This window comes from Ictalurus punctatus, chromosome 5 (assembly GCF_001660625.3).
Source record: "Ictalurus punctatus breed USDA103 chromosome 5, Coco_2.0, whole genome shotgun sequence".
Classification (NCBI taxonomy): domain Eukaryota; kingdom Metazoa; phylum Chordata; class Actinopteri; order Siluriformes; family Ictaluridae; genus Ictalurus; species Ictalurus punctatus.
Genome location: NC_030420.2, coordinates 21,764,639 through 21,780,280, shown reverse-complemented (window position 1 = coordinate 21,780,280; position 15,642 = coordinate 21,764,639). Strand labels below are relative to the sequence as shown.

The following is a 15,642-nucleotide window of genomic DNA, read 5'->3' as shown; positions in this document are numbered from 1 at the left end:
AACTTTCACAAATTTGATTTTACTTGTATAAATTTTACATAGACTACACTTGTTCAAAAGAAGTGGTTATGGTCATTTTTAACATTTGTACAAGCTTAAGTTGGTTTCAGGGTTTTAACATTAAAAAAAATACAAGTATCATAATAAATACTTATAAATATTATAAATATATCAAATTAAATAAATATTATAATATAAAAGTTATATGTCTACTTAATAATTTTCCCCCTCCCCATTCCACAATTCCCCACCAATCTTATTATGACAGTATGACATGTTAGAGATGAAACAGCGAGAGGGTCAGATGTCAGGTCATGTAGGCATTTATCGTCGTTTCTCTCATCACATACAGATGTAACGTTTGGAATGAAATATAGTTCTCAGAATCACAGTGCTACAATAAACACAGGGCAACATAATAAGACATCAGACGTTAACACAATGCCAGACAGTGCAAAATTGGATAAAGACAATAGACTACACTATACAGTAGACAATATGGTAACCATTAGACACTACAGTAGAGGAAACCAAAAACTCCATTGCACAGTAGCAATGATAATGTACACACTTGTTAGACCTGAGCAGCAGTAGAACATGTAAGGAATATCTGTTAGTTTGTGCTGGTCAAGGAAAGACTTGGATATATGTATACAAGTATCAGGACAAAATAATAGGACAATGTATGGCTTCCATTTCCACTAGAAATGTAAGAACTACTGTGTTAAACTTAAAGAATAAAGCTGCTTGGTTTGCAAAATTTCTATAAAACAAAACAAAACAAAAAACAACATATGTATATATATTGTGTAGCTCACATATTTACACAGACAAAACAATATGGTCAAAAGTATGTGGACACCTGACCACTGAACATTGGTAAACTACTTTGCCGCTGTAACGGCCCCCACTCTTCTGGGAAGGCTTTCCACTATTGATTTTGGACCGTGGCTGTGGGAATTTGTGCTCAATCAACTACAAGAACACAAGACGTTGGGCACTAATGTCCAGCAAGAAGGCCTGGTGTGCTGTCAGTGTTCCAGTTCATCCTAAAAGTGTTCAGTGTGGTTGAGGTAAGGGCTTTGTGTAGGTCACTCGAATTCTTCCACTCCAGCTTTGGTAAATCATGCCTTCATAGACCTCACTTTGTGGATGGGGCATTGTCCTGCTGGAACATGTTTAGACTCCTTAGTTCCAGTGAAAGGAAATCTTAATGTTATAGCACACAAAAACATGTAGACCAGTTGTGTGTTTCCAACTTTGTGGTAACCTTGTGGTCAGGTGTCCACATACTTTTGGCCATATAACATATGTGCCTTGAATGTAATTACAGACATGTGACACACCAATCCATGTGGCTGTAATACTAAATAAAGTTAAAGTATTTTTTGTTCATTGAATGTAATTGTAGAATTGTAAAATTATAGAAAGTACCTCAATGTTTTAGGTTTTTTTTTTTTTTTTTTTTTTTTTACTTTACCATGAAAAACATATTCAAACTTCAGATGATCTCTGTGTAACTTTCCCCATTACATTTTCAATTTCAGCAAACTTATTAATACGAATCCCAGCACTAAGAATTGCAGTTACATTTTCTGTTTGTTTAATTATGGTTTTATGTTCATTTGTATTATAGTTATTGTATTATATTACAGCATTAGACAGATAAGATAATATAAATAGAGGTTATATGAGGTTATATATAAGTACATAATCATTTAGCCAATCTTTCTTCTGTGTTGCATATTGTAGTGGTTTCTTCATCTAACAGAGCACAAAACATTGATCAATTACACTTTTAAAAAATTGTTAAATCTTGAAACCTTAAAGGTTCTTTGGTTGTCCTCTGGGAGAAATATATAAAGTTGTATTTATCCATCCATTCATCCATTTTCCATACCACTTATCCTACACAGGGTCGCAGGGGTGTGTGGAGCCTAACCCTGGGTGCTCGGGTCACGAGGTGGGGGACACCATGGATCGGGTGCCAACCATCGCAGGGTATAATCATAGACACAGTCACACACTACAGACAATTTGGAATTGCCAATCAGCCTACAACACGTCTTTGGCAGTGTTGCCAACTCTCACAAGACAAATAAGCAACAGCTTCAAAACAAGCTCAATTTTGTTATAGCCTGTTACAGCCTCAATGTAAACAGACTCAATAAATGAGCCTGCAACATATTAAACTGAAACCACCAGTAGTTTGAAAATAAAAACAGAATTTATTTAATAAATAAATCATCAAATGGCAACAAAGCTTATAGGGAGGACAGGCACTATCCACCCATCCCTGATCACCTGTGAGCAGAATATGATTGGAGAAATGAAAAAGGAGATTACATTATAACCATATCTACTATTAGTATATATGAGTATGTTATGCTTGCTTTTGTGTTATAAAATGTAATAATTGTGGGAGGGGCTAAATACACAACAGCACTGATATTATTGTGAGGCTGTGAGCAGACACGGTCAGTGCATTGGGGAAAATAGTGACCATAAATGTAAAAAAAAAAAAAAAAAAACCCCACAAACTGTGATTTTTGACTTCAGAAAAAAAGGCCAAAGTTGTGTATTATAAGCAGCCTTGGCAGCTCTTGTTTTTGGAGTAGGGGAGGAAACTGGAGTACCCAGAAAAAAGCACACAAACACAGGACTGAGCTGGGATTAGAACCCCCAACCCTGGAGGTGTGCGGCAAACGTGCTAACCAGGTGACCACCATGGCCTGTAAGTTATAGTTAGAACCCCACAAATGAGTATTTCTATTTCAGAAAAAAAAAATTCCACGTAGGACATTTTTTCAAGAACTTTTCAGAAACCCTTAACCATTCCTTGAGAGAGAAAAAAACCTTATGGTTTCTTTTTTCTAAGACTGTGGGACTGAGTTAGTTAGTCTCTGAAGAAGAGTCAGGATGACAGGAATTTGGCAGTGCACCAGATCCAACCCATGAAGTTTGCACCATTCCACTTAATGGCAGACACTGCCCACTGTGTCACACACACTTGTGACAATAGATTTCCTGTATCACTGCTCTGAACTGTGCACAGCATGCTGTCTCGGGTCGGGGGCAGGGTTACTTTTCGTCGTGTTGTTGTTGCATTGCGTGATTTTTGTCGCAAGCTGCCAGTACATTCACAGGTGGGAGACGCTCTAATGCCTTCACCGATAAAGAGCTCCCTGCGGACTCCCCGCTGCTTTTCACATGGAAATCAAGCCTCGTTTCATTAGTTGATCTTTCAATTCAGGGAATGATACGGGCAAAGAGAGCTGACCATCTGCCGACCGGACGAGACCATAAAACCAACAAAAGGAGTGCGAAACTTGATGCCTTCCATGAAGATTATACTGAAAGTGTTTCTTGTTTTGTTTTTGTTGTTGTTTGGCTACAGGTTAACGTGACTTTGTGAAATATTGGCAGCAGTGTTTGAAAATAGTTTTGTTGGAGGAAGGGGGCGACACAATAAAGTTATTTTCTTTTGTTATCATCATGGATCCCCTTCATCAGCTCTACAGAACTATTCGCCAGCTGTCTGAGGCACTCGCCTCTTGTTTAGCTCTTTTGTCTCCGCTTTCTTCCCGCTTGCTCTATTCAAGCGAACAACACAACAGAAAAGCGTGTGTATTCACAGGGACAGGGACTCTGTTAGGATGATTAGGGGGAGTACGGAGGTGAAACAGATATAATTTTTTTAAAATTCTGAACCAACTATATACAAAAATAAATTTCTCACCTACCTATTTTAGTTGTCCAAAATTAATCAGGTCTACTTTGGTATGGTTTTTGATAGTCAATTATCATCAAGAGTCGCGTCTTATTTATTTTGACTCCCCCTGCTTCGAAATGAAATGGTACGGCCCAGAGGCAGTAGTCTCTTTTGAGTAGGTCCAGCATCTCATCAGCATTTACACCGGAGTGCCTGTGTGTGTGAGTGTATGAGTGTATCTCGCTGAGCGTCTGTGCTAATGGATTAAAAAGTTGACAAGCTCATTTACAGACCCATCTCGGAGTGAACATTAAAAAAGGTATGACTGAGTAGAAGTTATAGATAGATATTTGATATCAGCTGTTAGATTTTTTTTACTTGTAACCTGTAACTACTGCAATAATAATATCTACCATTATCAATAATCAGCATCTTTAATCATTTATGTTTAGACTTATTCTGTCTATATTTATGATTAATAACGTGTAATTGTGAAATCGTTATGATATTGTGAACTGTATCACAGCAGTAGGCCTAATGCCAAGTTAATAATAATAATAATAATAATAATAATAATAATAATAATAATAATAATAATAATGGTGCCCTCTGATCCTTGTAAAAAACAACAACAACAAAAATCAAGTGTTCATTATGTTATAAGTAATATAACCTACAAAAATCCAGCTTGGTTGTTCACAGAGACAAGTCTTTTTGGAAGATAAACTTTGTGCATTTTAGAGAACAGCCTATTTTTCTACTACATATATGTTTACTATTTTCAAATACAATTAAGAGGCCCGATTACCATGTGTTTACAGTAAGCAGAACAATGCAGCAGATGTTGCATTCATAAGCTTGATTAGGTCGCCCATTTTCACAGGGCCTGTTGAATGCAGGGATATATAATTGATTAAATCATCACAGCTATTATGTTAATGACAGTTTTGTTAGTATTTCCTGGTGTGTGCTGACCTAAATGTTTTATTACACAGGCAATCTAAGGAAAATAATATGTAACATCCTTTGTATTCTTTGACACAGTAATATAATTTGGCTTGTCGTAAACAATAAGTACACTGGTTAAGAGCAATATGAAAAGCAGCACTGGGGTAAGAACTTCAGTTAAACAAAAGGACTTGCACTTTGCATTATTTATTGCTTAAAGAGAGTATCATACGAGGCTTAATTCTTGCCTAATATATTTTTTTAATCAGCACTGAATGGAACATCTAATTCAGTACAATTCTGTGTCTTCCTGTTCTGTCCTCTTTCTACCAAATCTGTTCTGGACACATAATTTTTGGTTTAAGTAGTTTAGGGATTTTCACCAGACACAGAAAAAAAGTCATACTGTAAAGTCATTTTACCTCTCCCATAACATCAGCATGTACGCACTTCAGCACCCCATTAATTACAGGCTGTGCATACATGCTGGTTCAGGTTCAAGTCTCCCCTCAGACTTTCCAACATCTAGCCTACTTTGGGAATTCCAAACCCTAACCACAGTGGCAATGAATATGGCATTGGATGCAATCCAAAAGATCGCAGCTCCACAAGTAAAGTATGGTGGAAAAGCCAGAGGAGACAACACAGCCTACATTCCATAAACACCCGTTTCCTGTGATGTATCTTTGTTATGCTTCAATGAGATATGAGGATGGGTGGGTCACTACACCACAGCATTTTGCTTCAGATGAGCAGATCACTGCTATGTCCTGTTTGTTCATTTAGGGCAATTTGGTGACTAACTAGACAGACATTAAGTCATATTTTCAGGGTGGGGTGGAGTGTAGTATAAATATAGTATGCATTTTTTGAGAGGTTGCAGTGGTCTGAATAGTATGTTGCATTGACAGTATTCATCTCACTGTTCTTACCACATTCTCACTCACAGCTAAAAAGAGAGAATAGAGAAAGAATTGTATACTCTGCTTTCTTAGGTCGAGGCATATTCTACCAATGAATACTATTTTCTCAGCAAATTGGCCACACTGCTGTTTTGATAAAGGAGTTCAGGATTTGCACTACATAAGTTGCAGGCTGGTCTTTTCTTACATTCATTCTGTGCAAAGCTGCAAATGCCTATATGAGTTCTGGGCCTGAATGATCATAAAGCTATAAGTGATTCTACAATAGCATCCTGTTCAACTCAAGTCATTCAGGAAGAGGCTACTTCAAGAAATCAAAATAATATATTTATATCAACATAATATCTGGTCTCAAAAGTGTGTTACGCTGTTGATTTGGAAACAATTCAAAACTTGTTTTTGGGTGACCTAGCTTTGACTGGACATGAGACCAGAGTGTAAGATCTGGATATGAAAAGGACTTTTCATCTGTTTCAAGGTTATTAAAGGTTAGTCTACAGTCTTATAGACATGTGACAGTATGAGGGAGGTATTTATTGATGTTCAGTTTAATCAAATTGGGTCAATCGATATCATGCAGGAATAAATATGTTACAAAATCAGACCTCTTTATACTTCTGACTATTTAAGATCCACGAAAGCTTGTTATAAGAAATATGCTGTGATCCTTGAAATAAGAGAGGCCTTAATGGAAATAATAGCACCCTTTCCCTGAGGCAGAGTCAGACCTCAGACATTGTTCTACTATATAGCTGAAAAAGAAGTTTTTTTGGTGTGGGGGACGACAGGTGCAGGCTCCGGGAGGGGGAGCGCTCCTATAGCCATCTGTTTTCTTTCGGGGTGTTTAGTTTTCCAAACACATTCACCCACACACTCCATCACCACATCAGCGCATGTGCATGCACACACACACACGCACATATGCCTGCAGTGGGACAGGTCGCCATGGTGCTGTATAGAGAATAAGCCCTGGCACATGTGCACGGTCAACCATGGGGTATGTTTCTATTGTGTTGTGAGACATTAAAGCAGTGGAGGAGGTGTGGGCTTTATGTCAACTAAAGGATGGGTGGATATGCAGAAAAAGACCAGTTGCACTTTCTCTAGCCTCAGTTGTTGGGTAGATTCTTAGGAGCCAGTGTGCTCACCATTTGCGTAAGAAGGGTAGGCTATGCATATCACATGCCACAAATTTGGTTGACAAATAACATGTGGTTCCTACACTGAGAGCAATATGATAACAAGGTGTACATGTTGAAAACAGGAAATAGACTTGGATTTCATGCTGTGTTTCTTATCGACAGAGACTCTGGAACAACTTATCTCAAAGCAGAAAACATGGACTGCAAGGAAGAAATCAGTGACTCAGACAGTGGGATCATTTTACATTCTGGTAAGCACTTAAAACTACATTGTGAAATGCTGCAGAAATTGTTTATTTATCTGCAAAATTTGAATAGTATTGATGGACACATCTGCATGAACAGTGTGCATTCAATTCTGTAGTACTGTCAACATCAGATGTAAACTTTAAAACTGAAATGTATGACTGGCATCCTGATTAAGACCTTTTATTTAAATATAAAGGTATTAACAATATTTTGGAGGACTGATTCTATACCCAATGTAGAAGTTATTCACCAAGTTTCTCAGTTTCAGATTAACATATCAATTTACATTCTGCAAGATCTCTGCCTGTTCGTTTCATTCGTTTTACTTAGCTTAACATCAACAGAGTTTTAGCACCTCATTTATGCACAGATGTACCTCATATATAGAAGCAAAGGTCCATGAGAAAAGAAAGTCTCATTAGGCCTGAAGGAAAACTTCTTATAATAAATGCATTGTGCTCACTTGTGCAGGTCCAGACAGCCCTACATCTCCTGTGAAGGACCTCAGCACTCACACACGGGCCATGAGGCTTAAGCACCAGGCTCTGGAGGACAGACTTGAGCTGTGTCTTCTGGAGCTAAAGAAACTGTGCATCAGAGAGGCAGTGAGTAATATTCTGTAGACTGTTATATAAACCACTCTCACTAATGGATGATGGGAATTCAGTTCATTTGTAATTTGCGATATCTCAAACCATTATAAATAAAAGATTCCATGTGAGTTGATTACACAATTAGTGTGCGTCATAAACACTGTAGAAGAAGAAAAAGGCCTTACAAGTGCAAAAATGTAGTTGATGTGATTGAAGATTTTAAGAGTTGTTTCACGTGAGTCTTTGAACCAATCAACTAGTCAGGGTGCAGCACTGCGCCTTTGGTGAGCTTTCTTTTGTTCTTCAATGGAGTCATTAGAGCGAGTCAGCAGTGGGCAGTTGTGAAACAGATGCTTCTTTGCAAGATAGTCTGGGTGTTTCTTGTTCACATAGGGCCAAGTTTCAAGATTTAGTAAGTATTCCACCATAAAAATCCCTTTGTACAGTGTAAACATCTGCTCAATGACTGATAGCCAATACACCTTAAGCTAGAGATTGCTGACTTTGTTCTTGTTTATATTTTATGTATTGGGCAGTGGTGGCTCAGTGGTTAAAGGCTCTGGGTGACTGATCAGAAGGTCAGGAATTCAAGCCCCAACACTGCCAAGCTACCACTGTTGGGCCCTTGGGCAAGGCTCTTAACCCTCAATTGCTCAGTTATATAAATGAGATAAATGTAAGTCGCTTTGGCTAAGGGTGTCTGCCAAATGTTGTAAATGTAATGTATTTTTAAACAAAAAAATAAATAAATTTGTTTTATTTTTTTAAAGGAACTTACTGGAAAGCTGTCATCTGACTATCCTTTGCTGCCGAATGAGAAACCACCACAGATCAGGCGACGTGTTGGAGCATCCTTTAAACTGGATGAAGGGTTGCTTCCCCATGGAGATGGAGAGGTACAGGAACCAAAGCTGATATTTCCTTCATAACTGGACACATTTTTTTTTATATAAGAAAAACCACTCTGGTCAAGTATGCTGCCAGATTTGATTTTATTTAGTTTAGTACTCAGATATTCATTCAGATGACAAACTATTTATAAAATACCCTTTAACACACTTTGCTTGCTCTTACTTTGAATGGGCTCCATTTAGGAATCAGAGTTGCATTCACTTGAGGCTGATTTGGCCCTCCAGAGGCAGATATACGAAGCAGCCCGAAGGCTGTCCCTTGAGGAACACATCAGTAAGCCAGTGAGGAAGAGTCGACTGCAACAATGCAAACGTGAGGAAAAGAAAATGAAGGAGCTCCAGGAAGCTGTGATAAAACACTGCATTAACCACAGCTGTGTTTCACCAAAGACCTGCCGTTCCTCCAGGCAGAGAGGTAAGCCCCCAATATTATTATGTGTGATATTATTATCATCATTATTATTATTATCATTATTATTATGGAAACTTCACAATATCAGTGTAGATGTGTAATGGACATTTTTATTGCATTTACAGTCATAAGATTTGCTCTAAACTTGCGACACACTGTGGGTGGGCACTTTGTTGAGATTCTGGTTAACATTTCAGTTTCATTTTGAATTGCCATTTTGAAGAAATGTTTTGTGAACTTGATATTTCACAAAATGTAGTCAATCCGCAAAGACATATCTGGAGTCTTGCTTTCGCTTCTTTAGTTTTGCACTGGAGCAACAAGACTACTATAGCTAACAAGTAATAAACACATAACAAATTCTGTATATACATGCTTCAGATATCATTGTTAGGTAGCAACAGTGGATATCTTGAGTGTCAGGTGAGACTGACTTCCATCACTTTTTAGCTACATTATTTCTCAGACACCGACACATCTTAGTTGATTGATTACATTTAGGGTAAGGGGAAAGCTGCCACAAAACCATTTCACCTTATTTATTTTATTTAATTTGTTTATTTATGTATGAATTTTGAATTGACCAATAGGGAGTTATGTCAAAAATAATTATTCAACAAGCTTTTAACTGCAGAGTAATGAACATGGTATGAATCTATAATGCTTGTAATGTGCCGGGAACACATTAAAGTATATTTCTGAGTGCTTAGTTATACATAATTTAGCAATTAACTTTTTAACAGAATTACTTTTGTTCTGATTTCCAGACCTCTGTATGTCTGATGACAGTTCGCTGTCTGACGCTGCTGCCCATGATGATGGTGAAGGCCACATCCTTTTATGCAACTCATATAACTGAAATTTTAATTTAAACATTTTCAGTCTAAATGAAGGCATTTTTCTCTCACAGATTTAGAGCCAGGTCCAATGTCCCCAATGGCTCTGGACTCTGTGACTGGTTTCCAGCATGTGCTGACCCTCTTGCCTTGTCATGGAGCAAAACATGAAGGTTCCAGCTTCAGCCTTGAATACAAGCGATCACCCATCCAAAACATGCCATGGAGAGAATCCAGTCTAGATCAGCCATATCAGAAACAGAAGAAGCTTCCCTCTGCCAGCAGCAGCAGGTCAAGGTAAAGCTATGGAAAATTTACTAACTTAGTCATTCAAGTGATTTGAATCTTTAGGAAAGACGATAATCATTTTTTAAATTTCTGTTAAACATATAAATACTTTTTAAGTATAAAACTCTAAGTGCACCATTGTTTTATGGTCAGTTTGCATCCTTGTGGCTGATCACATTACAAACATATAATCTGACCATTTTAATGAAACATTTTGCTGAATCTTGTTTCTAAGGGCCTTTACTAGTGTCGTTAATTAGTAATTCATTCCTTTCCCATGTAGGCTTTTGTATGTTTTTGGACCTTATTAATAGTAATTAATTAATAATTAAATCAATTAGATCGCATCAGGCTATTGATGATGAAATCACAGCCAGGGTCACTAATGTTTCCATAAAGACAAAAATCAATAGGTCAATCGGTTTAGCATACACTGTAGAATGAGTGTGATTTATGACACTATGTGTGTGTCAGCAGCAGTCCAACAGGATCCTCGATAGACCAGAGACTCGATGACATTCCTCCTGCTCCCCAGTTTGTGTTCAAAAGCCTGGCAATGCGCAACAATAACTCCAACAGCGCTCCCTCCACCCCGGAGCCTCCACTGCGCCGCCACATCTCCCAGTCCTTCAGGTAATCCAGTCTGAGCCGATCCAAATGCCACAGATTTAGAATCAAGCAAATTTTATTAGATGGGTTTTGGACTCCAATATTCAAAATAATTTCAAGCTGTGTGTTTAGTTGAATAATTTTCAGACAGAAATGTACCTGAACCTGTATTTGGTGTGGAAGAGAACAAAGGATTAAATTGCGTGCAAAAGGCGGCTAAGCCCCCACACTTTTGGATTATGTGAACACTAAGCATAGCTGAGTTTCAGTGGTAGAATTTGATGGAAATTTGAATCATACTACACAGCAATGTGGTTTCACACTCCTTTATAGAAAAATATATCCCTTCAGTCAAGGCAGTTATTACGTCTCTATGTACATCTAATCAAAATTAAGCAAAATGTGGTTATTTTGTCATTTTCTTGTAGACAATAATCAGATATTGAAAGAATCAGACTTAAGGTCAAAACCTAAGGTCTGGCTACCCATTTGTAGTTCAGTTAAGCTCTTAATACAGAAACATAAATATTCGTTTCAATCTCTTTTCCATTTTGTCAATGCTGAAAGCTCTGTATAATAATTCATAAACTGAACATTGCTGTTCCCACAGTGCTGGTGCCTATAATAGAAGCAGGCCTCGCCCCACCTTCTAAATCCCAGAGTAACTCCTGGGCAGAACACAATGACAAATTTAAAGTATACTGTAAATACAGAATTCAATATTTTTGAAAGTGCTTTCAATTACCCATTGCCAAAGAGTATAATATTTGGTAAGGGAAAAATTTCAGGGGATCATTTTTATATCAACTCATATAGAGGATCATTCTCCGCATTCAGTTGTTATACATTGTAAAAAAAATTTAAAAAAAAAATTTTCATTTGATGTTTGTTCTTTCAGAATATTCAAGGTTTACAAATATTGTATGAGGTACTGCATCAAGAAGTGTGAACATCATCTATACAAGTAGAGCATAATGCTAATAAAGATTACCACCAATATACAATATACTGTTATACTGCGTTTGGAGTTTAGCTTTATTGATTAATATAATAATAGAAATAGAAGATGTTAGTGTTAACAGATAGGATAAGCACATTCATGTGGCATACTAAAGGTATATCTTACATATTTCATATAAGTACTAAATGACCTATTACCTATTTATGATTATTATATAGGTAATAATTAGGATTTTTAAAGTATCTGATGCAGTTAGATGATGTTATGATGTTTACAACAGGTTTCCCAGAACCAAGCCAGAAGTAAGCAAACCGAGCTTAGATCTGAGCCGTGGAAGGACGAAGCTCCCGCGTCGCCGCGTCACTGACTTTGCCTTGGCTTACTCAGTGCAGCGTCTGTATCAGTGCAGCTCAGAGGACAGCAGCTCAGAGCACTCCATATCCTCCTACAGCAGCTCATCCAGCCATGAGTTAACATCTGAGGTAGCCAAATCCCTCCCACCACCTTACGGTTTCCACCGCATCGTTCAAAACAAGTCCCAAGTCCAGCGCTCCAGCACCAACATCCTTCCCAAAAACAACTACACTGTTAGCAAACAAATAAACAAACCAACTGTCTCCAGCCCCTGTCGAGATAATAACCATGACAGGATGCTGCCAGAGAGAGATATTCGAAAGCTGAACCTGTCTTTGACCTCCACAAATACAAATAAGCAACAGGTAGATGTGACTTCACCTAAGCATATAGTTAAACCCCCTCCGCCATACCATAGGCCGGCTCGCACACCTTCATTGAAGGAGTATCCCAATCATCCTAGCAGGCTGCTCCCTCGAGATGTCGTCACAAATGACCTCAGGGCATGGCATGCGAGGAACAATGTGGGAGAAATTAAGCTTCAGCCACTGGAACGACAAGGGTCTATGCATGTTAAATGCTCACCAGATCAAGAGCCACCACCCTACCACCAGATCCAGTCTCGGAGACAGGTAAAGAATTTAATTGTTGTATTATACACGTTGCATGTGCTGAACTGATCATAAATAGATAAAATAACTGAGGAAAATAGTATGAATTAATAACTAATATTTGTTTCTAATAATAATAATAATAAGAAGAAAAAGAATGCACAAAGCTGTGTCTGATACATTGTTGTTCTGGTTCTTTTGCAGACTCCTCAGAAAGTGATCCTACAGCGAGATCATGATGGAACTCCTTTGCAGTGGTATGAAGAAGAAGACTGTGAGATCGTAAGCCAGGTCTAGACCACAGTCAGCTAAAATGCAGAAGCATCTTTCACCATCTTTGTTTTATACATGTCATTAATACACATCTTTTTTAAATCTATTTATTGAGCCAATGGACTCTGATGCAGTCTGCGAGTAAAATGCTGATTCTAAGTAAAAGGTGAAGCTGAGCCAAATTGATGTGGCACCGATTTTCACCAAGTGCAGAGCCCTTCATCACGTAAACACTGACTGAAATTCAAGTCTAAGAATTACTTAATCGTAAGGCATCATGCCAAATTCTTGGTGATTATATTATTATTATTATTATTATTTATTATTATTGGTCCATCTTTACAGTTACTATTTCTAAAAAAATAGTCTCATGAAAAGTACATTTTGAAGTATATGCTTGTGTCTGGTACACAGTTTTTTATACCCTAGTGTTTTGGATCCCCAATTATGTAAAGTAATACATTATGCTTTAATATAATATTTATGTTTTTTTACTCTTCTAAGATTAATCTCAGTAATTTTCTTACAGGTTTTATTGTTTCTACATTTACAATATTATTGTTAGATGCTGCTATGCCATTTGGTACTGTGTCTCTGTTTTATAAACTGCCTGCTAGATTTTATGAGTGCAAATATTTTCCTTATTCAGATGTCCTAAAGCGGCAATTCCTCACTATAATATATATTTGTGTACTAACAACTTAATATGTATGGAATGTTATTTATAATAAAATATACTCTATCAAGATTGCTCATCATTTCACCATCTCCTACCACACAAACAACTGCAACTGATAAACGTGACTCTTATATAAAACATTGCCATCTTTATTATATGGGATTTACATGAATTACACTTATTTGATGAAAAAATATGTAAAGTGCCAATACTTGTTTTCTACGTTATCTTCATCCAATGATTGGTCAACCTTTCCACCCCACCCCTTATATTATTTAATTAATTTCATTCATTAGTGCTCTATGCAGCAATTCCATACATAAATCCCCTTTCTGTACCACTTATCCTATACAGGGTCGCAGGGAGCCTGGAGCCTGTTCCAGAGAACTCGGTGCACGAAGCGGGGGACACCCTGGACAGGTTGCCAACCCATCGCAGGGCACAATCTCTCTCTCACACACACACACACACACACACACACACACACACACACACACACACACACACACACACACACACACACACACACACACACACACACACACACACACACACACACATCAATCCATCGATTTTCTATACTGCTTATCCTTTAGGGGAACCTGGAGCCTATCACAGGGTGGGGTACACCCTGGACAGGATGCCAATCCATTGCAGGGCACACTCACATACACATTCCCACACTACTATTTGGAAATGCCAATCAGCCTATAGCACATATCTTGTGACTGGGCATGGAAACCCATGAAGCACAGCGAGAACATGCAAACGTGCATAGATGGTGGAGACAGGAATCGAACCCTCTGAGGTTGTAAATCATATAAAAATGGGGATTCAGAGTATTTTATGATGACGTGTGTGATTTTGTGTTGTTCTGTACATTATGCATGATGGGTCTAATATCACCTATTTGGCCCAAGGCTCTCTATAATGAACCATTCATTCCAGTCTTCTCGTCTGCACCCTGCAATGTATGTAATGTTTGTTCCCGAGACAAGAAATGCAGTTCTCCTCTATAAGCATTATGCTTCTTCACTATAAAAATTTACCCTGCATATACAATTTTAAGATCTATAACCACATTTACCTTCTTTTTCACTGTACACTGCTCTTTGATTGTTGTAACTGTGTTGGTCTCCATTTGTCTCCTGTGACAATTGAAACAAATTTGAAGACATTTTAATATGAAGTAATTAGACAGAGGGAACAGTAGAGCACACTTACAAAATGTATTCAAATCAACTTATCTGTAAACTCGTGTTCAACTTTTACTTGGACCTTTCTGACTGTCATACTGAACGCAAGAGTCTTCTGACTTTGAATTGCCAAATCCGCAAGGTGCAGGAAGTTCAATTAACAATTATTTTAGAGACATGGTAAAAATGGTCAGTATGCAGGGAATAATTAACTGCTAGAACACAGAAGAAACCCAAGCTTGAGAAATAAGATTTGTGGCTCTTACCAGGTCCATCTGTGCTTTCTGGCCATCCCATCTATTGCTTCACACTGTGACAAACTATTTAATCTTGTTACGGGATAAAGATGAGCATCAAAGTGGCCAGTAACCACAGTTAATTCCATTTACCGTCATAGTAGTGTCTAGAACAGATGGCTAGATTGAGGGGAAACATCAACAAACAATTTGACTCATCATAGATATGCAAATATAATTTCAGGCAAGAAATTTGCATTTAATACAAGCAGAGCCTCTGTGGTTCCATGAACACCAGATAACTGCAAAGGGCCGTGAGATTGAATGGACACCAACACATGCAAGCCAATTGCCAGTTGCCATAGTTGTCCTACTCTTTTTGCAGAAATGATCTAAAAACAAACTTTAAAAGATGCAGGTTGGCATCCTGTATGCACTCAGAAGGCAGGGACATAAGGGACTTCAGTACAAACAGATCCCATACTGGGCTCTTGAGGTGGTGTCTGAGATAAGCCTTGCTCCCTTCAGAAAGGCTGTGACCAGTTTATGACCCCATCCACGGTGCTGTGATATCCGTAATGTTGCCACATACAGAATATACAACACAGTTGGGGACTTTCCACTGTGTAGCAGTCCTTGAAGATTAGTACTCTAGGAACTGGGCAGTGCATTAAATCAAGATGATTGGAGTGCATACCACTCAAAGAAG

General features: G+C 38.0%; 1 protein-coding gene across 1 annotated transcript; it reads left to right on the top strand.

Moving 5' to 3' along the window:
* The first annotated feature begins 3,010 nt into the window (after window positions 1-3,010).
* On the top strand, window positions 3,011-13,733 carry inavaa (innate immunity activator a). The gene is made up of 10 exons (XM_017466854.3): window positions 3,011-4,031; window positions 6,888-6,976; window positions 7,446-7,579; window positions 8,338-8,463; window positions 8,662-8,893; window positions 9,658-9,711; window positions 9,801-10,023; window positions 10,492-10,647; window positions 11,865-12,570; window positions 12,754-13,733. Exons 2-10 carry the CDS (start codon window positions 6,922-6,924, stop codon window positions 12,844-12,846), a joined length of 1,779 nt encoding a protein of 592 aa, XP_017322343.1. The 5' UTR covers window positions 3,011-4,031; window positions 6,888-6,921; the 3' UTR covers window positions 12,847-13,733.
* Window positions 13,734-15,642: the final 1,909 nt, after the last annotated feature.